Genomic DNA, 27,804 nt, shown 5'->3' with positions numbered 1-27,804 from the left:
ATGCGCTCTCCGACGGGGGGACCCGGCCTTGAGGTGTGCGCAGGCGCACTGGCTCAGGGCCGAGGCTGCGTCTGCAGTTGCCAGGAGCCCGAGGGCGGAGCGCGACTGAGAGGGCACCGCGCCGTTCCGAGGCACGTGACCTCTGGGGCGGGGCTTTCTAGGGGCGGGGCTTCGTGGAGGGCGGGGCGGGGCGGGGCGCTGAGGGCTTCTGGCCCAGCCTTGGCCTCGTTTGCGGTGTCAAAGGATGCGAGTAGCGGGGCTCGCCGAGGCTGGACGATGATCGCCCTCCTGAGCGCCACCGCGCTGGCGCTGGTCGCCCGGGCGCCGTGGGTGCCGCCCGCAGCCGCAGGTGGGAGACGCGGGGCCGGCGCAGGGTGGGAGGCGCTGGGGAGGCGGCGGGGAGGGACCAGGCCTCCGGGAACCGCTGGGCTCCGAGCCCCGGTGGTCGCAGCCTCAGACTGAGCCCGGCCTGGGCTCGAGCATCAGACCCAGGAAGCAGAAGGAGACTCCCTCCGCCCCGCAGGCGTGGGAGCCTGCCCTCGGGGCCGTCCCACCCCGGGAAGAGGGTTGAGTCAGAGCCGCCTCTGTAGTTTGCAACTTTCCTAAAAAATCTGGGAGCGTGGCTGGCCAGTTTGATGATAAAGAAGGCCGACCTTGAAACGCGTTTTCTCATTTTGTAAACAACCGGCCCAGCCCCACGGGAAGTGAAATATGTGTAGCGGGAGTTCCTCTGCCCCAAAGATTCGTACATTTTAATAAAGGATAATAAGAGCCGGGTGTGGTGGCGCACGCTTGTAATCCCAGCATGTGGGAGGCTGAGACGGGAGGATCACGGTTTGCCGCCAGCCTCAGCTACTTAGTGAGGCCTTTTGCAACTCAGTAAGACTTTCAAAATAAAGAATAAAAAAATAGAGTTGGAGTATAGCTTGGAGGTAGAATGCCCCTGGATTCCATCCCTAGTACCGCAAAAAAAAGCCGGGCGTGGTGGCGCATGCTTGTAATTACAGCATTCGGGAGGCAGAGACTGGAGGATTGCGGTGGACAGCCTCAGCTACTTAGGGAGGCCCTCTGCAACACAGTGAGACCCTCTTTCAAAATAAAGGATAGGGCAGGGGATGTAGCTCGGAGGTCAGATGCCTCTGGGTTCCATCCCCAGACCCGCCAAAATAATAATAATAATAGTAATAATAATAGAAAAAATACAAGCCCGTCATGGTGGTGCACGTTTGTAATGCCAGTATTTGGGAGGCTGAGGTTAGAGGCCACAATTTTATAAGAACTTATTTTTTAAAAAATAATAAAGTAGGGCTGGAGGGGTAGCTCAGAGGTAGAAAGCCCCAAGATTTCAATCCCCAGTACCAGAAAGAAAGAAAGAGAGAAAGAGAGAAAGAAAGAAAGAAAGAAAGAAAGAAAGAAAGAAAGAAGGAAAATTAGAGCCCAGTATGGTGGTACACATCTGTAAACCCAGACATTCAAGAGCCTGAGGCCTGCAATCCCAGCTATTTGGAAGCTTGAGGCCTGCAATCCCAGGTATTGGAGAGCCTAAGACTGAGAGGAAGATGGCAAATTCAGGCCTCTGTAATTTAAGACACCTATCTTAAATAAAAAAATTAAAAAAAAAAAGCTGGGGATAGACTCGGGGTAGAGTGACCCTGGGTTCAACTTCCAGTACCAAAAATGGAAATAAAAATAAAAAGCTAAAATGCAAAGGTAAGATATCACCAAGTTAGTATATTACCATTCATAATACCTACCAGGATAATATGCCAACTATTTTATAAGGTTGATAGAAGAGAGAGGTGATTTCTGTAATGAGGGGTAACCAGAGAAAAGCAGGTCCTAGCATCCCAGTGCAGGAATCCAGGAGTCTGTGAGGCTACTGGTGGGTTCAGAAAACCTTTTTCCTTAGAAAATCATACACCTGTGCGGTATACCATATCATATTCCTCAAACTCTCCACAAATAGTATATGGTATAATATAGGTGCCAAGGGCTTGGTATACAACTCATAATAATTTCGTTTGAAGCCTTTTCTTTATGAATTTTTGCGCTAAACTCATGTTTGCTTTAAAGCAAAAAGGATTTCCCCAGAATTTTCATGTCAAATCGACATTCCAGGAGGATCTGCTGTAAGAAATTGATTTCAAACTAGATCAGAGAGCTACAAAAATATAAGTTATGGTCAGTTGGCATCTACTGAGCTCTTAACTGTATGTTAATCACTAACTTATGTGTTTTAAAGATACAAACTTACTTAGCTTTCAGAACAATAGACACTATTATCCTTACTTTAATGATGAGGAAACTTAGGCACTGAGAGATTAAGGAACTTGCTTACAGCCATCTAAGAGCAAGTTACTGGCTTAATAGGAAATCATACTTAGAGAATCTGGCCTAAGAGGCTTGTGCCTTAACCAGACTGAACTGTTTCTTAAAGCCCAAACAATTTAAATTCTTGATCATTCACCTCTATGTTAAGGGCCTACTTACCAGTGATCTCTTGATTAAGGTTTTTTCCACACAGGAATAATAATATTCAGAACTAAATGAAGTGTTAACCTAAACTTGAGATTGTAATGTTGATCTTTCAAAAGCCACAAAAAAATTTATACTTTTTACCCCAGGAAGTGCAGTTCTGGGACACTAGACTAAGAAAATTGTTCAAAATATGGCAGGAAATTTTTATTCATATTTGCATGGTTGTATGTGTTTGCAGTGACATCAGACTTAAAAAGATAGTTGTGTTAACTTTTCATTGCTGAGACAAAATGCCTGAGAAAACCAGCTTAAAGGAGGAAGGACTTATTTTTGCTGGAGAGTTTCAGAGGTTTCAATCCATGGTGAGCCAGCTCCATGGCTTTGGGTCAGAGGTGAGGCAGAACAACTTTGCAGAAGGGTGTGGCAAGGAAAACTGCTCACCTCATGGTAGCTGGGAAATAGAGAATGAAAGAGAGGGAGAGAGGGAGGGATTCTTGACAAGTTATATCCTACAGGGCACTACCCCCACCCTGCCCAGTGAACCATTGCCTATAGCTAAATCCCAACTTCTGCAGTTTCCATCACCTCCAAATAATCCTATCAAATATGAATGTCCCAATGGATTAATCCTTTAATAAAGTCAAAGCCCCCACGATCCAGTCACTTCCCCAAGCCCCACCCGAGCCTTCAACACCTGAGCCTTTGTGGGACAGTCCAGATCTAACCTACAGTAGCAAACCCTACTGGCCATCAAGGTGGACGTGAGCCAGGCATACTGGTACATGCTTGTAGTCCAGCTACTTAGGAGGATGACACAGAGGATGGTTTGAGCCCAGGAGTTGTTGGGAGACCAGTCTGGGCAACATAGTGAGACTCAAACTGGAGGACCGCACAGGTTCAAAGCCAGCCTCAGCTACTTAGTGAGGCTCTCAGCAACTTAGTGAGTCTCTGTTTCCAAATAAAGTATAAAATAAATAGGTCTGGGAGTGTAGACTAGAGATAGAAAAGCCCCTGGGTTCCACCCCAGTACCACACACACACACACACACACACACACACACACACAATGAATGTGAAATAAATTTCTGTTCACATGTTTACATGCTACAAGGGTGATATCAACTATTATTAAAAGGAGATTGCTAATACACAGTAAAATCTGTGAAAACTGAAATACTCTTTAATAATTCTTATTTCTGAATCCCTATTTATCAATATGTTTTTTGGGTTTTTTTTTTTCCTGGGTTTTGTGAGGGTTTTTTTGGTGGTCTCCCAAGTGTCAAGATGCCTCTAACTCCAGGATATCCTTCATTTAGCAATAGAAGGATTGAATCCTGAGGATAGCCCTAGCTTTCACCCATCCATTTTTTTGTTACTCTCCCAAGATTAGAATTTCATGAATTATAATATTCTGAGCAGTTGTAGAATTCTGTCGTATTTTATAAATACCATCAAATCATCTCTTAACCCCTATAAACCCAGTTGTTGCCCTTTGCACAGAATCTCTAAGTTCCAGTATATGAGATAAGAATCAATACAAGTAATAAGAAGGTACATTCTGTTCAAAGATGAAGTTTCAGGGAATCTGAGTGTAAAAAAGAAAAATGAGGGTGTAGAGACCTGATTGGTGCCTTCTTATATTTTTCCAAAAAAAAAAATTTTTTTATTAGCCATCTCTCTCTCTTTTTTTTTTTTTTTTTTTTTTTTTGGTACTAGGGGGTGAAATCTCAGGACCGTCTACGTCTGGGCTACACTCCAAGACTATTTTATATTTTATTTGGAAACAGGGTCTCACTAAGTAGCTGAGGCTGGCTTCAAACCTGCATGATCCTCCTGTCTCAGCCTCCCAAGCACTGGGATTACAAGCATGTGCCACCACGCCTGGCTAGCTGGGTCTTTTTTTGACCCCATATAGACTCTGCTTTTAAGGAACTTGCAGTCTGATTTGAGATCTGATTTTCTCTTAGAGAAGCAGCGTTTTTGTTGTTGCTGTGGGGTGGGGGTTGTTTTTTGTTTGTTTGTTTTGTTTTGTTTTGTTTTTTTACAGTACCAGGGATAGAACCCGGGGCATTCTATCTCCAAGCTACACCCTCAACCCTATTTTTTATTCTTTATATTGAAACAGGGTCTCACTGAGTTGCAAAGGGCCTCACTAAGTAGCTGAGGCTGTCCTCGAACCACAATCCTCCTGTCTCAGCCTCCCGAATGCTGGGATGACAAGTGTGCACCACCACGCCCAGCTTTAGAAAAGCAGTTTTTTAAAAATTTAAAAATAAGTTTTAAAAAAACTTAAAAATAATTTTTTTAAGAATTCTGGGAATGTGGCTACAGTAGAAAGCTTTAGGAATCTCTCTCCCCATTTAAACACCATGTACCCTGGGATGATCTGTCTTATGTAACTGTTTAGGAACTATTGAAAGCTTGCAGCTTCTAGGGGGAGCTTCAGTGAGCAGGAGTGGCTATAGCAGTATCAGGAAAAATAGCCGTACGTGGTGGCGCACGCTTGTAATCCCAGCATTTGGGAGACTGAGACAGGAGGATCACAGTTCGAAGACAGCCTCAGCTACTTGGTGAGGTCCTTTGCAACTCAGGTAAGACCCTGTTTCAAAAATTGGGCTGGAAGTATAGCTTGGAGATAGAATGCCCCTGGGTTCCATCCTCAGTACCAAAATAAATAAAAAATAAATTAAAATAGGGCTGGATGTATAATCTCAGAGGTAGAATGCCTCTAGGTTCAACCCTCCCCAAAGTCCAACAACACCGCCCAAACCCAACTGGTTTAAAATTTCTTTTTTTTTTTCTTTCTTTCTTTTCTTTTTTTTCTTTTTTTTCTCTGTGCTACTGAGGATGGAGCCCAGGGGCATTCTACCTCCAAGCTACACCTCTAGCCCTGAATTGCAAAGGGCCTCGCTAAGCAGTAGCTGAGGCTGTCTGCCAACCACAATCCTCCTGTCTCAGCTTCCCAGATGCTGGGATTACAAGCGTGCGCCACCACACCCAGCTTTTATTCTTTTCATTTTTGAAACAAGGTCTCACTAAATTGCTGAGAGCTTCACTAAGTAGCTGAGGTGGCTTTGAGCCTGTGTGATCCTCCTGTCTCAGCGCGGGGATTACAAGCGTGCGCCACCGCGCCCGGCTGTTGTTGTTTTAATGCTTAATTTCATGCAGTAAAGGTATGGAAGACAGAAACATTATATATTAATAAAGGTTCATACTGCAGCTTATAATGAGACATCACCTCACACCCATGAGGATGGTTGTTATCAAAAGAAAAGGACAAGTATTGATGAGATGCGGAGGAACTGGAATGCCGGACACTGTTGATGGGTGTGTACAAGGGTTCAGCTTCTATGGAAAGACATCTGGAGGTTCCTCAAAAACTGAAAAGAGAATTTATTGTATGTTCCAGCAAGCTTACTTCTGGGTATATACCCCAAAGAACTGAAAACAGGGTCTCACGGATATTTGTATATCCATGTCCCTAGCCACATTATTCACAGTAGCACCCAGGTATCCATCGCTGAATAAATGGATAAGCAAAATACAGTCTATAAACACAACAGAACACTATTGAGCCTTAAAAAGGAAGGAAATTCTGGGATTTGCCACACAATAGGTGAACCTTGAAAACACTGATAAGTGAAATAAGATGGTAGCAAAAAGAGATACACTGTATCATTCCGCTTAGGTGAGGTGTTTAGAGAAGTCAGAATCACAGAGACAGAAAAGAGAAAGGCAGTTGCCCAGGGCTCAGGGGATGGAGAGTTAATGCTGAATGCGTCTAGGCTTCAATTTTACAGAGTGAAAGGAGTTATAGTGATGGCTGGGGGCGACGGCTGGGCAATGGCATCCTCGTGTACAATGCCACTGAACTTGTACACTTCCTGGTCAAGATTTGGTGAATCTTACATTGTGTATATTTTACCACAATTTTAAGAATTGGAAAAAATACATCTTGCACTCAGCAGGTGCTTGAGAGCTGGGTACATCTACTTGAATGTGAAATCGGGAGATGCAAATTAGATGAGACATTGGGAAATGAACAGGGAGATCGGCCGCAGGGTTCAGGAAGGCTTTCCACAAAGGGCCACACTGGACAAGTAACTGCAGATTGGAGAGGCCAGAAAGGAGAGAGGCAATCCAGCTGATAGGAGATTTATGTTAAGAGTAAGAAATAAGGTAGGTCCACGGATGGAAGACCTTAAAAATAAACAGAAAAATTCAGTCGTTGTATCTTTAGCAGCTGACACCTTCTCAGATCCCTCAAGGGCTCAGCCTACACAAACATTCATACCTGCCGCTTCGTCTCGTTAGCTCCCAGCTTGGAAATCACATCTGTTCCATTCTCTGCCAGGCCCTATGAAGCATCTATCTCTGAACCGGATGTGAAACCACATTGAGGTTGTCAAACAGTGAACCTTGTACCCTGTATGTCAGTATCACTTCCAAGACTCAATTTCCGTTTCTGTACAGAGGCAGCTTTTGCCCTCTCTCTCTCTTTTTTTTTCCTTCTTTTCTTTTCAATAAAGAACACTCTTTAATTGGATAGAAAAAAATAACCATTTTTTAGTTTTTACAGATGCAGAAATATAATTGCTGACAGCAATCACTGAAGTGTTTTAGTTTTTTGTTGTTGTTTTGTTTTGGTGGTACTGGGGATGGAACCCTTCTACCTCTGGGCTACACTCCCAGACCTAGTTTTATACTGTTTATTTGGAAACAGGGTCTCTTAAGCCAGCGAGGCTGGCTTCAAACCTGCACGATCTTGTCTCCGCCTCCCAAGCGCAGGGATTACAAGCCTGCGTCACCACACCCAGCTAGATTTTTTTTTTTTTTTAATACAGCCAGGCCCTTCTTAGCCACCGTTTTGCTTTCCACCACTTAAGCTACTCACAGTCAACTATCGGCTGAAAATATTAAACAAAAAATTCCAGAAATAAGCATTTCATAAGTTTTAAGTTGCGTGCCATTTAGAGTGTTTGATGAAATCTTACCGTTTTACCCAGGACAAGGATCGTTCCTTTGTTCAGTGCATTCCCGGTGAACTTTCACAGTATCATACATGTCTAGGTAACTCTGTTTTACCTAAGAATGACCCCAAGATGCAAACTTCTTTCAGTTTATTGTTGTAATTGCTCTATTTTTTTTTTAATTTTTTAAATGTTTTCCTTTCTTTTTTTGCATTATTGGGGATGGAACCCAGGGGCATTCTACCTCCGAGGTACACCCCCAGTCCTATTTTTATTTTGTTATTTATTTGTTTGTTTGTTTGTTAATTTATTTATTTATTTATCTTGGCAGTACTAAGGATGGAACCCCGGGGCATTCTACCTCCAAGCTACACCCCAGTCCTAATTTTTATTCTTTATTCTGAAACAGGTTCTTGCTAAGTTGCAAAGGGCCTCACTAAGTAGCTGAGACTGGCCGTAAACCATGATCTTCCTATCTCAGCCTCCCAAGTACTGGGATTACAAGCATGCGCCACCACGCCTGGCTTCCCAGCCCTATTTTTTATTTTGGAACCGGGTCTCTCTGAGTTGCAAAGGGCCTCGCTAAGTAGCTGAGGCTGGCCGCAAACCAGATCCTTCTCTCTTAGCCTCCCAAATGCTAGGATTACAAGCATGCGCCACCACGCCTGGCTGCTCTGTTTTTATTATTTGTTGCTAATCTCTTACTCTGCCTAATTTATAAGTTAAACTTTATCATAAGGAGAGGTGTGTATATGGACACATGTATATGAGCTATGTATGTGTATGTATACAGACTAACGAGATGGATAGTCTGGTTCCATCTGCAGTTTAGACATCCACTGGGAATCTTGGAATATAATCCCTGCAGATAGGGGGCTGCTGTATCCCTTGCTGTATTTGAATGTGTTCACTTATTAATTATGAATGTGAAGAATAACTTTTAAAAAAATATTTGTACAACATATATACCCATCTGTGTATTGTAACGATTTTGTTTCTTGCTTCATTTATAGAAGGAAATAGTCCAAAACCTCCTCACAGTTCAGAAGTCTTCATCATAGATGACAACTTCACCCTGATGTGGAACTTAAGCGATGACTCTGTCAGAAATGTGACCTTCTCAGCCGATTATCAAATGTAGGTGACTTTCCATGTTACTTTTTCCAGGAGGAGCTAGATAATTCTTTTCATTTCACTGCCAATTTCCTAAATTTCTTCTCAAATTTAGGAAACATTTGCTTTTTTTCCATTTATTAGAAACGATATGCCAGGCCTGGTGGTGCACACTTGTAATCCCAGTACTTGGGAGGCTGGGACAGGAGGATCGCGCAGGTTCAAAGCCAGCCTCAGCTACTTAGTGAGGCTCTCAGCAACTTAGTGAGACCCTGTTTCCAAATAAAGTATGAAATAGGTTGGGGGTATAGCCTGGAGGGAGAAAGCCCCTAGGTTCCATCCCCAGTACCACAAAATAAATAAATAAACAAATTAATTAATTAATTAATTAAAATGTCTACTTTATCCAGTATATGGTGCCACACCACCATAGTCACAAACACCCTCAGCCTAGGCCACTGGCTCTACTGCAGATGGTGCTGATAGGATCAGAGCTGAAGACAACACACTTCTAAGTCCACTCAGTATCAGTATCCAAGCTAACTCCACGTGCCCACTGATGCCATGATACCTATGGTGGTGCACGCCTGTAACCCCAGGACTTGGGAGGCTGAGACAGGAGGATTACTGGTCCAAGGACAGCCTCAACAGCATAGCAAGAGTCTCAGCAACCTAACAAGACCCTGTTCCAAATTAAATAATAATAACAATTAAATTTAAAAATAATTGCTGGGCATGGTGGCACACGCTTGTAATTCCAGCATTTGGGAGGCTGAGATCGGAGGATCGCAGTTTGCAGACAGCCTCAGCTACTTAGTGAGGCCCTTCGCAACTCAGTGAGACCCTGTTTCAAAAGAAAGAATAAAAACTAGGGCAGGGAGTGTAGCTCGGAGGTAGAATGACCCTGGTTTCCGTCCCTAGACCCGCAAATAAAATAAAATAAAATAAAATAAAAATAATTAAAAATTAATAAGCTGGGCATGGTGGTACCCACCTGTAATCCCAGTACTTGGGAGGCTGAGACAGGAGGGTTGCAGGTTTGAGGACAGCCTCAGCAAGTGGTGATACTCTCATCAACCCAGGGAGACCCGGTTTCCAAGTAAGAAATAAAATCAGGCTAGGGGTATAGCTTGAAGGTAGAATGTCTCTGAGCTCAATCCCTAGTAACACACACACACACACACACACACACACACACACACACACACATATAATAATAATAATAATAATAATAATAATAATAATAATAATAATAATGAGGAGGAGGAGGTGGTGGTGGTTGGGTGGCTAGTTCAAGAGTAGAATGCCCCTGTCAATCCCTAGCACCACAAGAAAGAAAAAAAATAGTGGGTTGGTTTATCTTTATTTTTCAGCGTATAAAAGGGTGTACACTAAAATGTTAACAGGATATTAACATTTCCTCAAGTAGAGGAAATACTTTTTTTTTTTTTCAGGTCTGGGTGTGGAACCCAGGGGCATTTGACCTCCAAGCTCCACCCCCTGCCCTATTTTTTATTCTTTATTTTGAAACAGGGTCTCACTGAGTTGTAAAGGGCCTCATTAAGTAGTAGCTGAGGCTGTCCGCGAACCACGATCCTCCGGTCTCAGCCTCCCGAATGCTGGGATTACAAGCGTGCACCACCACCACGTCCAGCTTTCTTATTCTTTATTTGGAAACAGGGTCTCACTGAGTTGCAAAGGGCCTCACTAAGTAGCTGAGGCTGTCCATGAACCGCGATTCTCTGGTCTCAGGCTCCTGAATGCTGGGATGACAAGCGTGCTCCACCATGCCTGGCTAGGAAATAACTTCTTAGGCTGACTAAAGCCTTAGTGAATGGAAAGCGTATGGACACCTGGACACCCTTTCGTATATGAACCTTTGCTCATTCGTTTGTCTGCTCTGTTGCTTTAAAGACCCGAGATGGATGATCGGATGCTGTTGCCTGGCTGTCAACACATTGTGGGCACCCAGTGCAGCTTTTCTTCACCCACAGAACATGTTTTTGAAGAAATTAAATTGCGTATCAGAGCAGAAAAAGGAAATGACACTTCTTCGTGGCATGAGGTCCCCCCATTTGTGCCATATCAGAAAGGTAAGAAAACATTGCTAGCTGAATTGTATTATACTCTCTGGGGTGAGGGGACCAAGGATGGAACTCGGGGACACTCTAACACTGAGCTACACCCCCGGCCCTACTCATGTTTTATCTTGAAATGGGGTCTTAACTTATTGCTATAGCCGGCCTTGAACCTGCGATCCTCCTGTCTCAGCCTCCCAGGTACTGATACTACAGGTGTATTGTATTCTTTAGTAAAGATTGCCCGAACAGTTCTCTTTTTAAGCACATTGATTTGCATAATCCCAAATCTATATTTTGTGTGTGTGGTGCTGGGGATGGAACCCAGGGGCCTTTACTCCATGCTACGCCTCCAGGCCTGTTTTGTATTTTATTGGGAAACAGGGTCTCACTAAGTTACTGAGAGTCTCACTAAGCTGTTGAGGCTGGCTTCAGACCTGCGATCCTCCTGTCTCAGCCTCCCAAGCACGGGGATTTAGTCCAGGCACCACCATGCCTGGACTAAAATCTGTCTTTAAACACACACACACACACACACACACACACACACACACACACACACGATTCCCTTAAATCTTTATCTCCCTCCCACTGTGACCCTATTTTATTTTCTACATTCCTAGAGTAGCAGTTCTCAAAGTGTGGTCCCCAAGCCCTCTGAGGGAGTCCATAAGCAAGACTGTTGTCATGATAATTCTGACACTTGATTGTCTTTTTCACTTTCCTTCTATTTTCTATACACAGTGGATTTTTCTGAAGGAGGCTATTAAATACATGATGTGGCAACTGAATCCAGGTGTGAGATCCATCTGTCCTTATTAACCCAGACGTTAAGGAGATTTGGGGGGAAACATGTAAAACACCAGCACCCTTCTAAGTTTTTCTGTTTTCTTTCAGAAAATATTTAACAAAGGTTTGTTACCAGGGAATAGGTTTATCTTTGTGGGGGGGGGGGCTGAAGGATTGAGCCCAGGATGCCCTACCTCTGAGCTCCACCTCCAGCCCCTTCTCTTTTTTATTTTCAGACGGGGTGTCACTAAGTTGCCCAGGCTGGCCTCATACCTGATCCTCCTACCCCCGAGTGACTGGGATTCGAGGCATGCACCACCGCATTTGTAATTTTTTATCAGTTTTAATGTGAAGTATGCAAAATGGCAAAAGTCATAATTCATATAAACAAAATTTCTTTGGAGCCTTGATCATTTCTTTAAAAGGGATCCTGAGACTAAAAAGTTTGAGAAACATCGCCCTGAACAAAGCTCAGGACATCTGCACTCCCTCCGTCCTCCTCTCTTCCCCACGCCCTCTTCTCCCCTCTCCATTCACACTTTTCCCTCCTCACTGTGCTAAAACCACTCCTCTCCGGTGGCGGGTGAATTCCCAGGCCTCTTCTGCTCGGCCCCCATGGCACAGAGGTGGCTGTCACTCCATTTCTCTTGAAACAGCTCCTGCGCTGTCTCCTGAGGGCACCGCTGTCTCTCTGCCCCTGGTGCCTCCATCACCATTTTCTCCACTCGACCCAGATGTCCTGTGTGGGACTGCCACGGGGCCCAGCCGCTGACCTCGCCGCGCCCCTCCACTGTGAGCTCACGGTTTTCCACAACCATCCGTACGCCCTTGCCTCCCAACATTGTACCTCCTGCCCTGTTCCTCCCTGACGTTTAGAGTTGGATGACCATCCCTCTTCAGCATCTCTGCTTAGATGTTACAAGTTATCTCACATTTAAGCTAGGTGTGGTGGTGCATACTTATAATCCCAACATTTGGGAGGCTGAGACAGGAGGATCACAGTTCAAGGACAGCCTCAGCTACTTAGTGACGCCCTTTGCAACTCAGTGAGACCCTGTTTCAAAATAAAGAATAAAAAATAGGGCTGGGGGTGTAGCTCGGAGGTAGAATGTCCCTGGGTTCCATCCCCAGTACTGCAAAAAAAAAAAAAAAAAAAAGTTATCTCACATTTAAGCTGGGCTTGGTGGCACATGCTTGTAATCCCAGCATTTGGGAGGCTGAGACAGGAGGATCGCGGTTTGCGGACAGCCTCAGCTACTTAGTGAGGCCCTCTGCAACTCAGTGAGACCCTGTTTCAAAATAAAGAATAAAAAATAGGGCTGGGGGTGTAGCTTGGAGTTAGAATGTCGCTAGGTTCTATCCCCAGTACTGAATAAAAAGAAAGTTATCTCACATTTAAAACGCTCAGATACAACTCCCTCTGGATGGGGAAGGGGAGGGCATGTCAGGGGAGCTCACCAAGTGCTGCGAGCATGGCCGTCCCTGTCACTCTGAACGACAGCACGATGAGAGACTACAGCGCACCAAAGTGTATCTAAAGAAACAAACAACTACTCTTGCTGCGCTCTTTCCCGTCTCAGTGACATCAGTGGCTTTTGCTCAGACCAGCACCCCAGAGTCAGCTTTAACACCTCTTGTGCTCCGTCCCCCATTTCGTCTGCCAGCACAGTCCGTCTGATTCATCTTCAGAGTATAAATTCTTTCCCACTTTCACCCTTTTATTCACGAAGCCACTTTCATTCTTCACCTGATTTTTTTTTTCTTACTGGTCTTTCTGGCAGCCTCCACCAGCGTGATCTTTCCAAAACCTGAATCATTGCTCCCGTCCCACCCTCCGCCGACTTCACAGGCTACTGGGGCTGAGTTCTTCCGTTCTGCTGTGGCCTCTGGCTTTCTATCTCGCTTTCAGCCACGCTCAGCCATTCTTGCTCGTCATTGTGTGTTGCAGATGTCAAGCACATTCGCGGCTTCCGGGCTCTGCGCCCGACCCCCCTCTAGCTTTCGCCCTAGTATTTGCCTGACTTTACCGTGGTCTCGCCTTGGCTCCATGTCTCTCTCAAAGAGGCTTTTCCTGCCTTGTCTAAAATACCACTTGCTACCAGCCTTCATCCTTTTATATTTATTTTTCTTTATAGCACACATGGCATGTTCTGTATTGGCTTATGTGAGGTTTTTTACATATCCCCAGCAGTGTAAGATCCATATTCCTGTTTTACTGTGCTTAGGCACCCTGTATTTATGGAGTGAATGTCTGGGCATCCATTAATAAAGTTACATAGTAATTGTTTTGATTTCTACAGCTCACATTGGACCTCCAGAAGTATATTTGGCAGCTGAAGATAAGGCAGTAACGTTGTACATCTCTCCTCCTGGAACAAAAGATAGTATCATGTGGGATATGGACAGTTTGAACTTTGTATACAATGTAGTTATTTGGAAAAACTCTTCAAGGGCAGAAGTAAGCATTTTTTTTATCTTTGTTTAATGTGTAAGAAAAATGCAATGAATTAATTGTAAAATTTGATTTTATACTTTTTTATAAATTTCTTTTTTGTTTTTAATTATAGGAAAGGACTGAAAGAGTTAAGTCCAAAGACAAAATTTATAGACTCTCACCAGAGACTACTTACTGTTTAAAAGTTAGAGCAGAGCTACCTATGCATAAGAAGGTTGGCATCTTTAGTCCAGTGTGTTGTATAAATACCACAGGTAAGGAGGACCTTTTGCTTTCAATTCAATAAGTATGTATTGGCAGAAATTTATTTTGGCATTCTTTTCTGATATTTGCTAAACTACGTTTCTATGATAAAGCTTATATAATGGCTTAACATAGATTTTTTTAAAGAGCATTTAAGTAAAAAATGTCATTTGAGATTTTTGTCTCAAGGAATTAGTAGTGAAAACTAATTTTACTTAAAAGTGCAAATATTTCATAATGATAAAAAAAACTTTTTATTTGTGAAGAATTCATAAAAGCAGGTGAGCTAGTTACTAGAACAGTTAGTCTTCCAAAAAGTATACTTTTTGTGTGTGTGTGTGTGGTACTGGGGTTCCTGGAAACCCTTCTACCTCTGGGCTACACTCCCAGACCTACTAAGATATATATATATATATATATATATCTTATATTTTTTAAACAGGGTCTCTTAAGCCAGCGAGGCTGGCTTTGAACCAGCTCCATCCTCCTGTCTCCGCCTCCCAAGCGCGGAGATTACAGGCGTGCGCCACCACTCCCAGCTCAAAAAGTATACATTTTAAGTAAAATGTTAAAATATAAAAGCATCCTAATATATTTAGTCATTAGAATCTGGCCAGTAATTAAGGTCAAGGATGGGAACTAGGATTTCCTTGTTATCTTAATTATAAATTTAATATGATTTTTTTTCTTAAAAGCACAAAAGACAGAAATTTTGGGGTGTTTTTTTTTTTGTTGTTGTTGTTGTTATTATTGTTGTTTTTTTGTGTGTGTGTGTGATGCCAGGAATTGAACCCAGAGCCATTCTACCTCTCTGCTACTCCCCCAGCCTTTTTTTTTTTTTTTAACAATGTTTTATTGAGTCGCAGAGGACCTTGCTACGTTGAGACCGAAAACCTGCAATTATAGGTGTGTCCACCACAACCTTTAAAATGCAAGGACTTAAAGGGAAGGTTTTTTTCCCTGTCGTCTTGCCCCCATTCTGTTTAGCAGAGATTAAGATTGTGAGCAGTGTGTGTATGTTCTTTTTTTTTTTTGCCCATGCTATTAAGAATTTTCGCATATCTCACTAGAGTAAAAATGTATAATTTTAATGTATTCTTTGGCTTCTAGTTGAAAATAAGCTGCCTTCACCAACAAATGTCGAGGTCAATGCTGGAAACTTGAACTACGTTCTGAAATGGGATTACCCACTTGTGAATGTGACCTTCCAAGCTCAGAGGCTGCTGTAAGTTCTTTCCCATACATGTCCTTCTGCCTAGTGTGATTTGCTTATATGTTCCTAAAAGTTCAGCTACTGCAAGTGCTCGCAACCGGGCTGACCGACGGAGCGGTGGGTGTGATACGTGGGAAGCCAGGTAGGCTGTTCTAGCCCCAGCCCTGCCCGTGACCAGCTGGGTGGCATCCAGCCTAAGCTCTGTGGCCTCACTCTCCTCCGTTCTTGGGTGGATTCTAATCTCTAGGGTTCTTACTGGCTCTTTATTTATTTTATTTTATCTAAGTGGTTTGGATGAATTTTTTAGTGATTAGTGGGGAAGTAAAGAAAGTTGGAGAGAACAGACCTCTGTGTGGCTGAATAGAGTCTAGCCAGATATGGATGGAGTCTTGGTACTCAGATATGGATGGAGTCTTGGTACTGTATAAATGAAAGAGACCTGCAGTGTGTGTGTTTTGGTACTAGGGATGGAACTCAGGGGCATTCTACCTCCGAGCTACACCCCTTGCCCTATTTTTTATTCTTTATTTTGAAACGGGGTCTCACTGAGTTGCAGAGGGCCTCACTAAGTAGCTGAGGCTGTCAGCAAACCACGATCCTCCTGTCTCAGCCTCCCAAATGCTGGGATTACAAGTGTGCGCCACCATGCCCGGCTCTGCATATAGTTTATATTAATTGGAAAATTATAGGCAATAATGAGAAAGAGGAGGAAGAGAGAGATGGGGAAGGAAAAAAGGGAAGGAGGAAGGAGAAGAGACAAAACCAAAAGGAAGGAGGAAGGAGAAGAGACAAAACCAAAAGGAATTATGGAGAGAAAGGAGATGGAGAAAAATATGTACTGAGGACAGAGAAAGAGAAGACAGCATGGCAAGAAAAGAAGAGTGAGATGATATTAAGAGATTTATTCCCGCCGGGCGTGGTGGCGCACGCTTATAATCCCAGCATTCGGGAGGCTGAGACAGGAGGATCGCGGTTCGCTTGTTCGCGGCCAGCCTCAGCTACTTAGTGAGGCCCTTTGCAACTTGGTGAGACCCTATTTCAAAATAAAGAATAAAAAATAGGGCTGGGGCTGTAGCTCGGAGGTAGAATGCCCCTGGGTTCCATCCCTAGTACCGGAAAAAAATATGTTTAACCCCGAGCGCTCCTATAGGTGTTCAGGAACCGTAGGTTTTTTGTGCTGGGGGATGGGTAACATGATGTCTGTGTTTGAGGATGGGGTGCCTGGCTGCACTGTAGATGGAGCGGTGGGCTCAGAAGACTCTAAACATGAGGAAAGGCTCTTGGTTCTAGGCCTTAAACTCAGCTGCCCTTTGCTGCTGCTGTCTGAGCCAGGGACTTGGTCCCTCTAGTTTTTTTTTTTTTTTTTTTTTTTTTTTGGTGGTACTGGGAATGGAACCCATGGGCCTTCTACCTCTGGGCTATACTCCCAGACCTATTTTGTATTTTATTTGGAAACAGGGTCTCTTAAGCCAGCTGAGGCTGGCTTCGAACCTGCGCGATCCTCCTGTCTCAGCCCCCCAAGCGTGGGGATTAATTACAAGCGTGCGCCACCACACCCAGAGATCCCTCTAGTTTCTGCCAGGTGCCCACACTTGCAGTTAGCTCTCCAGTGCTGTGGTGTATATCTTTGTTAGTGCACTTCTGCAGCAGGCTGCTAGTATGTGTTTAGCAGCTGGCTCTCCAAAAGGGAGAATCCCCTCTTTGCAGTATTTGCTAAATTTTGTGATCAAAATATCCTCACCGTAGCCACTCTCAGGCTACTGGCATGATGTCCCTGAACATGGAGCTAGGACGACAGGCTCAGCAGCACACCACTATATACTATTTTCACCATTTAGATACATTTAGAGAGAATAGAAGCCTGGGCCCTTTTTACATTTTTGAAGAGAGGCATGCCGACTTCCTCAAGGATGTGGGGAAATCCCAGACTCCAGATATGCAACTTAACACATTTTGGACTGTAACAAAGGCCTGGGGGTCTGGGCTGGAGACAGAGCAGGTCTACATATCAAAGGACCTGCCAAGGAGATCTAGTCGGGTCAGAAGATAAAATATACTTTTTAATCTTCAGGTACATGGATGATAAAATATACTTTTTTGTGTGTGTGGTGTTACGGTTTGACCTGTTATGGTCTGGGGGAACTGTCCCCGGGAGCCTCGGTCAGGCTCCCGGAGATTATTCCCATAACCACGGGTCCTTGTCCTGGACTAAGGATAGATATGCACTAGTCAGGCTTGCTGAAGATTTAAGTGAGTTTATTAGTACAAACATAGAAATAAAGAATACAGGTACAGCCCTATACTGTTACAGAATAATATAGGGGTGACCCGAAACAAGTCACCGAAGATGCCTGGACACAGAGTATCTTTATAACCAGCCTTCTGACCCGACTAGATCTCCTTGGCAGGTCGTTTGATATGTCTATGACCTGCTCTGTCTCCAGCCCAGACCCCCAGGCCTTTGTTACAGTCCAAAATGTGTTAAGTTGCATATCTGGAGTCTGGGATTTCCCCACATCCTTGAGGAAGTCGGCATGCCTCTCTTCAGAAATGTAAAAAGGGCCTAGGCTTCTATTCTCTTGCTTATCACCCTTGGCGCCTGGGGATCTGCAGCCCGTCCCTTGAAGCTCCTGGCTTCTTTTACTACCACAGATATATTTTGAAAATTGGAAATATTTTCCAATACTGGTTCATTAATACATTTTGAAGCCTCTTCCCAAAAGTGGTTCATGTGGTGCTGGGGATGGAACTCAGGGGCATTCTACCTTCAAGCTACACTCCCAGCCCTATTTTTTATTCTTTATTTTGAAACAGGGTCTTACAAAATTGCAGAGGACCTGACTAACTAGCTGAGGCTGGCCATGAACCCACAATCCTCCTGTTTCAGCCTCTCAAGTACTGGGATTACAAGCGTGCGCCACCACACCTGGCTAAAATATACTATAATAACTAGAACAAGATGTGTTTGAAATATGTATTACCTTTGTCTTTTGTAACTTTCTATTTGTGTGTTTTTATAATTGAGTTTCTAACAATGATTGTGTTTGAAACACAGCTTGCAACATTCCTGAGAATCTAGTGGTTGTGTTTTGCTTGCGGGGTGGGCCACCTCTAGCACTCCACTGGAGAGCAGTCTGCAGTTGAATTTTGTGTTGCGTGCGATGTCTCCCCCTCTGGGTCATGAGCCTCCTGGGGGTGAGGAATCTGTTTGCTTCTGCAGCCTTAACCCCTAACAGAATATTAAAAGTACTTAGTGCATATTTACTGAATTTAAAAAAATTTTTTGTCTTAAAAGCGGCCACTTAAAACGTATGCATCAGAACCATTCACATAAATGGGAACAAATACCAAACTGTGTAAACATCAGAACTACGCGTTGTGTCTTTCCTCGAACAACTTTCCCAAGAGGAATTTACTTTCTCCGTGTACAAGCATCGGATGGAAATAGCACATCTTTTTGGTCTGAAGAGAAAAAATTCAGTACTGCAATGTACAGTAAGCCAATAATTTTTACTCAAGATTACAATATTTCAATTTGGTGGACGTTTTTAAAAATCTTTTTAAGATAGCTAATCGAACACTCTGTCTAATTGCACGTTACGTCTTCACTGATTTTTTTCTCTAGCGGTCATATTTCCTCCCATCATTGATGTGAAACCCGTCAACAATTCACTGCGTGTCTTTGTCAGTGACCCCAAAGAGTCTGTGAAACAGTCTTCCTCGCGAATTTATGAAATTATTTTTTGGGAAAACAGTTCAAATACAGAGGTATCAAATACAGAGGTAATCGGCCACGTAGTGTAATTTTGTAACTTATAACTATGCTTTGGGTAAATAAGCTTTGAACTTATAATGGGGGATTAACTTACCTTAAGCAAGTTTGAGACTTTATTCCCTCTTGTAAAAGCGATGACACCGTAGCAAGTACCTTTTTCAAAAGGATGTCTAGAAGATTTGAAATGAGGTGACGTATTAAAATACCTAGCACATTGCTTTGACAAGTAATAGAAAGTAAATGAATGGATTCTAGTTGCCATCCTATCCTGTACTGGATACATCAATCATTATTACAGTAGCAGCACATTTATTGAATACTTACATCAGGTGTTTAAGTGTTCCACATCGATTGCTTCAGTCGCTCTTCAAAACAATCCTGTGTGACAGCATATTCAGTTAAATTGTTGTTCAGAAAATCCTCGGGATGGCTGTTCATCCCAGCCTCGCTGATGCTGGGCTGTAGGTGATGGAGCCCGAGTGGAGATGCTGTGAGCAGAGGCCTGACGTGCACCTGCGTGACTTGGCTGGGCTCTTGGGTTTCTCCTCTTCGCCAGGAGGAAAGCATATGCCACATAGTATCTGGTCCAAGAGGATGAGAGACTGGCAGACTGGAGCAGGCCTGACCTGATCCATAGCCTCAGTGGGAAACCCCACCCCAGCCAATCTTAGACTGAGAGGGAGAAAAAATAATGTTTTAAACTGACTGTTGTGGTGGTTTTGTTACAGAACATTATTACAGCAGTAGCTGACTAATACACAATAGAAGCAATAATTGTCCTTATTTTACACATCAGAAAATAAGGCAACAAGAAATTAAATACCTTTCCACACAGCTGTGATACCTTAAACAGGCAGTTTGAAGCCAATTATGTGATTAATCAGAAATAGTATTATGACGTTTAAGCCAAACCAGTGTATACTCATGAAATAAATTAGAGCTGCCTTAGAATAGGTTATGTTTTGGTTGGTTTGGCAGCATTTTTAACTTTATTATTTGATTATAATGGGTTGCTCAAAACAAATTTGTTTTTTTTAAACACATGCCAATAGTGTTTAGCATTTGAGAGAGATCAATCTTAAATTGAATATAAAAGAATTCAGAATATAGCCCCTATCTGATTTAATGAGTTAATTAAATTTTATTAATGTTTTATTTATTTTTATAGAGAAAAATTCTGGAAGAAAAAAATGATTTTACTATTGATAACCTGCAACCACTGACTGTGTATTGTTTCAAAGTGAGAGCACACACTGTGGATAGAAAGCAGAACACAAGCAGTGATTTTAGTAATACGGTGTGCCAGAAAACAAAACCAGGTCAGAATCTTTTATCACATCTCTTTTTAAAAACATGACTGAGCATAATAAAATAATGTTGAAAGTTGTAAAATGTTTTCACTACAAAAAACAGAGTATTTTCTTCATGCTTTCTTTATGAATTATGTGAATCAGAAGTAAGCCTTCACCAATGAAGGAATTACCAGCATCAGCTTTATGTACATATGGGAGAATACCAATGTCAGTCTCAGAATCCTGTGTGGGGAAGCAGGGGGTGCAGAGGGAGCCCGGCAAGCCTCCCAAGTGCTGTCAGCATGGACGTAACTGTCAACATGCTTTACATTAGGATATGAGACTATAACGCACCAATAAAAGTATATTTAAAAAGCAAACCTTCAAACTTAGTCTTTTAGTTTTAGAAAATACTTTTTGGGGTGGTGGTACTAGAGATTGAACTTAGGGGTGTTCTACCTTTGAGCTTTACCCCCAGACATATATATTTTTTTTTTAACAAGGTCTTGCTAAGTTGCAGAAGGCCTCAAGCTGGCTGCGAACCTGCAATTCTGTCTAAGTCTCCCAAGCACTGGGATTACAGGAGTTTTCCACCACGCCCAGCTTGAAACACTTTTAATGCTCAGTTCAATTCAGTATTTTTTGAATGATTTATATTTTCATCTAGTATCCACATAAGTATTTTTTAATTATTGTTCCTTGGCATTTAATAAGACTATATACTTTCATTTTTTTTACAAAATCTTAAATAACTGTATGGAAGCCACATGGTTCAACTGTCAATGTTTTTATATGCAAATAATTCAGTCTCATTTTGTATTTTACAGTTTGTTTCTTTTTTTTGTTTTTTGGGTTTTTTTTGTGACTGGGAATTGAACCCAGAGGCATTTTCCCTTCAAGCTATATCTCCAGCCTGATTTTATTGATTTTATTTCTTATTTGCAAACAGGGTCTCACGAAGTTGATGAGAGTCTCACTACTTGCTGAGGTTGTCCCGGAACCTGTGATCCTCCTGTCTCAGCCTCCCTCTGTTTTACAATTTCTAGAGCTGCCTGGTAGAGGCTTCGTCACTGAATCTTTTTAAAACTTTGCTAGCTGTATCTTGCAGAAGTGCTGGAGAATACTCACCCATGGGGCCTGCCAGGCACTATTGTATCCCTCCCTAAGGATCGCTTCGTTCAGCCCCCAGGACATTCTCTATTGTAAATGTTATTGCTCACAGTGCTGTACTACAGAAATGTTTTATGGGCATCATTTAATAGATTCTGTATTCCTCTATATGCTTAGTCTCATGTTCGTACGTTTGTGTGTAAAACATGTATTGATGCTAAACATCATTTGTGTGTTTTTAGGAAGTTCTTCCAAACTCTGGATGATAACTGGAATCTTACTTGCAGCATCTTCTCTTGTATTCATTGTCTATGCTCTGAACCACCTCCTGAGATGTTTCAATTATGTCTTCTTTCCATCACTTAAACCTCCTTCCAATATCAATGAGGTTTGTTACTTTTTTTTGTCAATAACTGGAAATGAGCAGGAAATATGTTTGATTTCACAGACTATATAAGTTTTCTTGATATATTTTCTTCAAAGTTTCAGTATATTAACTTTTTTTTTTTTTTTTTGCGAGTCTGGGGATGGAACCCAGGGGCATTTGACCTCGGAGCTATCCCCCCTGCCCTATTTTTTATTCTTTATTTTTGAAATAGGGTCTCACTAAGTTGCGGAGGGCCTCACTAAGTAGCTGAGGCTGTCCGCGAACCGCGATCAGCTTCCCGAATGCTGGGATCACGAGCGTGAGCCACCACGCCCGGCTCAGGAAATTAACTTTAGAAACAGTCGCTTAATGACATAGCTCAGAATAATAAGGCTTGTCTTATTTTGTATGTGTGGAACTAGAGGTTTAATCCAGGGCATTCTACCTCTGAGCTACATCCCTGGCCCAATTTTTTTATTCTTTATTTTGAAACAGGGACTCACTAAGTTGCAGAGGACCCCACTAAGTAGCTGAGGCTGGCCACAAACCTCAGTCCTCCTGTCTCAGCCTCACAAGTCCTGGGATTACAAATGTGCACCACCATACCCCACGCTGTGTCCTTATTCTCCTATTGGTCTGACACTTTGGCTAATTTTGACATTTGTTTTCCATTTAAAGTGTAGATTTGCCCGGCGTGGCAACTCACACTTGTAATCCCAGTACTTGGGAGGCTGAGACAGGAGGATCGCAGGTTCATGGCCAATCTCAGCTACTCAGTGAGGCCCTTCTCAACTTAGTAAAACCCTGTTTCAAAAAAAAAAGTTTAAAAAATAGGTCTAGGAGTATAGTTTGGAGGTAGAATGACCCCTAGGTACTAGGATTCAATACCTAGAACCACAAATAAATAAATGAATAAAGAAAGGAAGGAAGGGCGGGTGGGCGGGGCACATAGATCCCCGGAGTCTGTGATGCTGTGGGTAGAGGGGCTGGAATGACCTGCAGGGCCCATAGTTGTCTCTGGTGCAGTGGGGTGTGGAATAAAAATGAGGTGGCAGTGGAAGCACCCAGGGGCGCTGAGTAGTTTTCTTCCCGCCAGGGGGCGGCAGTAGACCAGTAAGTCTGGGAACCTGCGGTTAAGAGTCTTTGTGATTCCTCGCAATATCAAGAAGACGGAATCGTATGGTCCGTGTAGAAAGTCTGTCCCAAGGATGAAAGTCACAGGGTGAAGTCATTGAAAGCATGAGTTTCTCTTCATGACTCGTCAGGTTTTTGCCTAAAGGAAAGTGCTGAATGCTGAGGGCCTGACCCGCTGCCCACGGGGCAGTGCTCACCCAGGCAGGCTCGGGTGCGCCTTGAGAAGAGCTGGGGCTACAACAGGTCAATTCAAGCTACAGCTGAATGGTTGATGAGCCGTAAGGTAGTCACAGTTATAAGCTGTGTGAAATTGAGCAAATCCTTTAAAGGGAGATGAGCAGATACCGGTAGGCTCCGAAATGAAGCCAACACTACTAAGCCACAGTTTTCAGCAGTAAAGTAGCCACACCATTACAAGGTTTAGCACTCTAAAAATGCTCCGTAAATGTTAACTATTTTACTATTGCCTCCCTGAGTTTTTAAATGTTATTCTTATATACTCTAATATTCACAACTATTATTAAAATATACTTAAAACTAGCTGGTTATAACAGCTAATTATTCTTAGTCAAACAGGAATAAATTAGTTTTCTCACTTGTGCTTCTTCTGGGTAGCTGTGGGCTAGATACAACATTTTGTAATATTTCAGAATAAAATGTCCACAGTCCCCGTGCCTTTCCCTTCCAGCCGGTTCCCCGGCTGTTCTATACCCTGCTGTGATAGCACAGCACACCTTGCTTACATGCTCTCCATAGACTCACCAAAAAGTGTATTGAGATGTGAATTCACTAATGACTTTATTCTAAACCTTATGATGCAATTGGTATATCCTTAGCTGACTTTTTAATATGCATGCCAAGAGATAATGTTTTCTAAATGATGGACAGAAGAAACTAAAGCTGTTAGAACTATAAAACTAATTTTTATTATTTTAAACAATCCATCTCTATTTTTTCCCTTTTTCAAAATTAGTATTTGCATGACCAGCCGTTAAAGAATCTTCTACTATCAACTTTTGAGGAACAAACGGAAAGATGTTTTATAATTGAAAACACAAACATGACTATTATCAAAACTAGCCAAGTTGATGAGGATCACAAAAAGTACAGTTCCCAAAGTAGTCAAGACTCGGGAAACTATTCTAATGAAGATGAAAATATAGACAGTCAAGCAAGTGAAGAACTTCTACAACAGGAAACTGTATCCTCAGACGTGGACTCTATAAAATACTAGTTGCTACACAGGCATCTACACTGGAACCCGATTCCTTGTTCCTCCAAATAACTGGAGCGTGGATATTTGCTTTAGGGGAAGATAAAACATCTTCAGATCATGGATCCTAAAAATACAGGAAGCACTTAACTACGTAAAAATGCAATCCCAGGACTTGGAGGGAAGCGTTCTACCTTCTTGTCATCAGGCCTGTTGTTAGATGAAATAATTCAAGGTGGCCACCATCATTCTGATGATAGCTTGAGTGCCACTGTGCTGGCCGTGTTGGGTGGTCCCAGCTCAGGGGAACTCGTACCGTAGCACCGAAAGACACCATCTCAGGTGGCAGGCCCCTGAGAGGTGGGGATGTGTGTCTTCATGTTTTGACATGCTCTGTGGTTTTCCATAAATAAGCACCTGGGCAGCAACAGCCAAAAGGTGAGTGGGGGTTCACTTGCAGCCCATCTTCCAGTCATGCAGAGGCAGTCCCCGCCGCCCCTCGGCACGGTCTACATGGTGCTCCATCCCGATGTGCCGATGTGCTGCTGCTTTGTAAGGGGATAAGTGTTTGTTTCTGAACAATAGCATTTACGTAGGAATACCACCCACTGGGGGGTACCAATAAACTGCCTCAAAATTAGAGTGTTGCTAGTTCTTGGAGAGGCTGGATGATATAAGAATTTACATTAAAGAGACTGTATATAATATGTATGCGTGCATGTAAGCAGTGGTTCAGGCCTACAAGTACAAACGTATACAAACAACATATGCTCATAGGTGGCGTGTGCCTTATTCCATCCAGATGGCAAAAAAGTGATTATTAATTAGAAATACTATTCAGAGCTGGGCATGGTAGCTCATGCTTGTAATCCCAGTGCTTGGGAGGCTGAGGCAGGAGTATCGCATAGGTTCGAAGCCAGCCTCAGCTACTTAGTGAGGCTCTCCGCAACTTAGTGAGACCCTGTTTCCAAATATAAAATAGGTCTGGGAGTGTAGCCTGGAGGTAGAAGGGCCTTGGGTTTCATCCCCAGGACCACACAAAAAATGAATGAAAGAAAGAAAGAAAGAAAGAAAGAAAGAAAGAAAGAAAGAAAGAGAAAGAAAGAGAGAAAGGAGAGAAATGTTATTCAAGACTATATAAACTTTAAAGTGTCTGACCAGAAACTTATTACCTATAAAAATGTTAGTTCAAAAAATATAATTTAAAAGCTGGGAGTGGTAATGCAGGCCTGTAATCTCAGTACTTGAGACAAGAGGACCATAGGTTTGAATCCATTCTCGGCAATTTGGTGAGGCTGAGCTTAGCAAGACCCTGTTTCCAAATAAAAAATAAAATAGACCTAGGGGTGTTTCCTGAAAGTAGAATGTCCCTGGGTTCAATCCCCAGCACTACACACACGCACGCACGCACGCACGCACGCACGCACAGCCATTTGCCTGTAGTTCCAGCTGATTGAGAGGCTGAGGCGGGAGGATTGCTTGAGCCCATAGTGAGACTCTGCCTCAAAAAAAAAAAGGAAAAACTATAACTTAGCATTTGTATCTTCTCCCCAGAAGAGGCATTAACATTTCAGCCTCCAGCTGCTCTTTGGGGTTGGAGGCTGCAGGGCCTTCCTCTCCCTGACTCCTGTAACCCCTGGTGGCCCAGTGTGTTAAACATTCCTTGTTCAGTGCGTGTGTCCTCACCAGAGCAAAGGCTCTCTGAGAGCAGGAACCTTAGTGTTTGCCACCGTGTCCCCAGCACCGCCTGCAGGGCTTTACATCGCACAGGGAAGGTACCCAGAAAACAGTTACTGGACCAGTGAGGCGGTGGGTGGACCAGGTGGGTGTTTTGACAATGTCTGTATGTTGTATTGGGTTAGGGAAGGATATAACTGTCTTCAATGTTTCTATGCAACAAATTTGTATCTTGTTTCATTTGTATTTTTTGTCTTCACTTTTGTAAACAATTTTTATAATAAACACTGGGGCCAAAGTATCTGTTTTTGTGTGTCATATTTTTCCTACTTGAATTTAATGAATTTTATGCGCCAAAGATGTTTCAGCAGATGCTTTAAAAGCTACTGAGGCTCTCAGCAACTTAGTGAGACCGTTTCCAAATAAAGTATAAAATAGGTCTGGAAGTACAGCCCGGAGGTAGAAAAGCCCCTGGGTTCCACCCCCAGCACCACAATAAAATAAAATCACTTCTGAAACGCCCTATTACTGGACAGTAGAGGTAAATACCAGTGACATCAGCTTTTTCTCACCACCTCTTTTCATGGGCTCAGCTTGATCCCAGAATTACAGGTCTTAAGGACAGTGTAAACTATATGTAGATGTTTATGAGGTGTTGACATTGATGGAAAAAACTCGAGTATCTTTTTCTTTACCTGAGAGAAACAAAGGCAAGACAAAAGAATTTACTAATGTCTTTCATACAAGGGATACGTAGGTTTCTTACCCTGTCTGCAATCTGCCCTCCCTCAGAGGTAATGTTCTAGCAGAAATCATCTGTGAATGGAGAAATAATTAGTGAAGAGTATGAAGAGCCAGGTGTGGTGGTGCACACTTGTAATCCCAGTACTTGGGAGGCTGAAACAGGAAGATGCAGGTTCGCAGCCAGCTTCAGCTGTTTGGGCCTTCTGTACCTGAGTAAGACCCTATTTCAAAGTAAAAAATAAAAATGGGGGTGTAGCTCAGAGGTAGAATGCCCCTGGATTCAATCTCTAGTACCACACACACACACACACACACACGTATGACGAAATGACGAAAAGAAATTGGAAAACATTCTGTTTGGGGGGAACTGGGTCTTAGAGAATGGAAATCAAAAAGTAACATCACTAGTAGCTGGGTAAAGCTAAGCACTATTTTCCATGGTGACTTAGCTGAAGTTTTCTGGATCCATCATAGAGAAAGGTGAGGGGAAGCGAGTATGCCTGGTGCACACCTGTAATCCCAGTATTTGGGAGGCTGAGACAGGAGGATCACAGGTTCAAGGCCAGCCTTGAGACACTCAGCAACCCAGCAAGATCTTGTTTCAAGAGAAACACACACACACACACACACACACACACACACACACACACACACACAGTTGGAGGTGTAGCTCAGAAGTAGAATGCCCCTGGGTTCAATCCCTAGTAACAACAACAGAAAAAAGATCAGGGGAAATGGAATGAGAAAAATCTAGTTTCCTAACTTTCCAATAGAAATTTCATTTTTTCCAAAATTATTCTGTTAAAAAAAATAAAAAGCATAGTGCCTTTTATGTACTCAATTGTCTTCCCTGATTTTGTAATGCATTTAATATTCCACAATTTTTCTTGAGAGATCATTACGAATTTTGCAACATAAAGGTGCACAGGACACAGGAATCTTCCTGAGAACTCCACCGCACCCACGTGTAGAAATCATCTTCGTGCCCACCTAGATCTGTGTGTTCATCCAGCATGCCAGGAAGAGTGTGTTGGTCGATTTCACTTGCCTCCTTCCACAACATGGCAAGCAAGCTGCGTGAAAGTAAGGACGTTTTTTAACCTAAAGGTTGACCTTTGGTAAGTGTTTAATTGAGATAAAGTGGGGCCTTGAA

General features: G+C 42.9%; 1 protein-coding gene across 1 annotated transcript; it reads left to right on the top strand.

The window, feature by feature from the left end:
* IFNAR1 (interferon alpha and beta receptor subunit 1) lies at positions 1-27,645 on the top strand (the record flags this gene model as incomplete). The annotated part of the gene is made up of 12 exons (XM_080696457.1): positions 1-349; positions 8,462-8,585; positions 10,476-10,654; positions 13,729-13,886; positions 13,996-14,137; positions 15,237-15,351; positions 15,413-15,481; positions 18,635-18,834; positions 18,965-19,107; positions 24,645-24,782; positions 25,920-26,052; positions 27,572-27,645. The coding sequence occupies 12 exons, from the start codon at positions 1-3 to the stop codon at positions 27,643-27,645; spliced, it is 1,824 nt and encodes a 607-aa protein (XP_080552583.1).
* Between the last annotated feature and the right edge of the window lie 159 nt (positions 27,646-27,804).

Source organism: Muscardinus avellanarius, assembly GCF_963383645.1.
Source record: "Muscardinus avellanarius genome assembly, chromosome: 5".
Taxonomy (NCBI): domain Eukaryota; kingdom Metazoa; phylum Chordata; class Mammalia; order Rodentia; family Gliridae; genus Muscardinus; species Muscardinus avellanarius.
The sequence above is the reverse complement of the archived record's forward strand: the minus strand, read 5'-3'. Positions and strand labels throughout refer to the sequence as shown.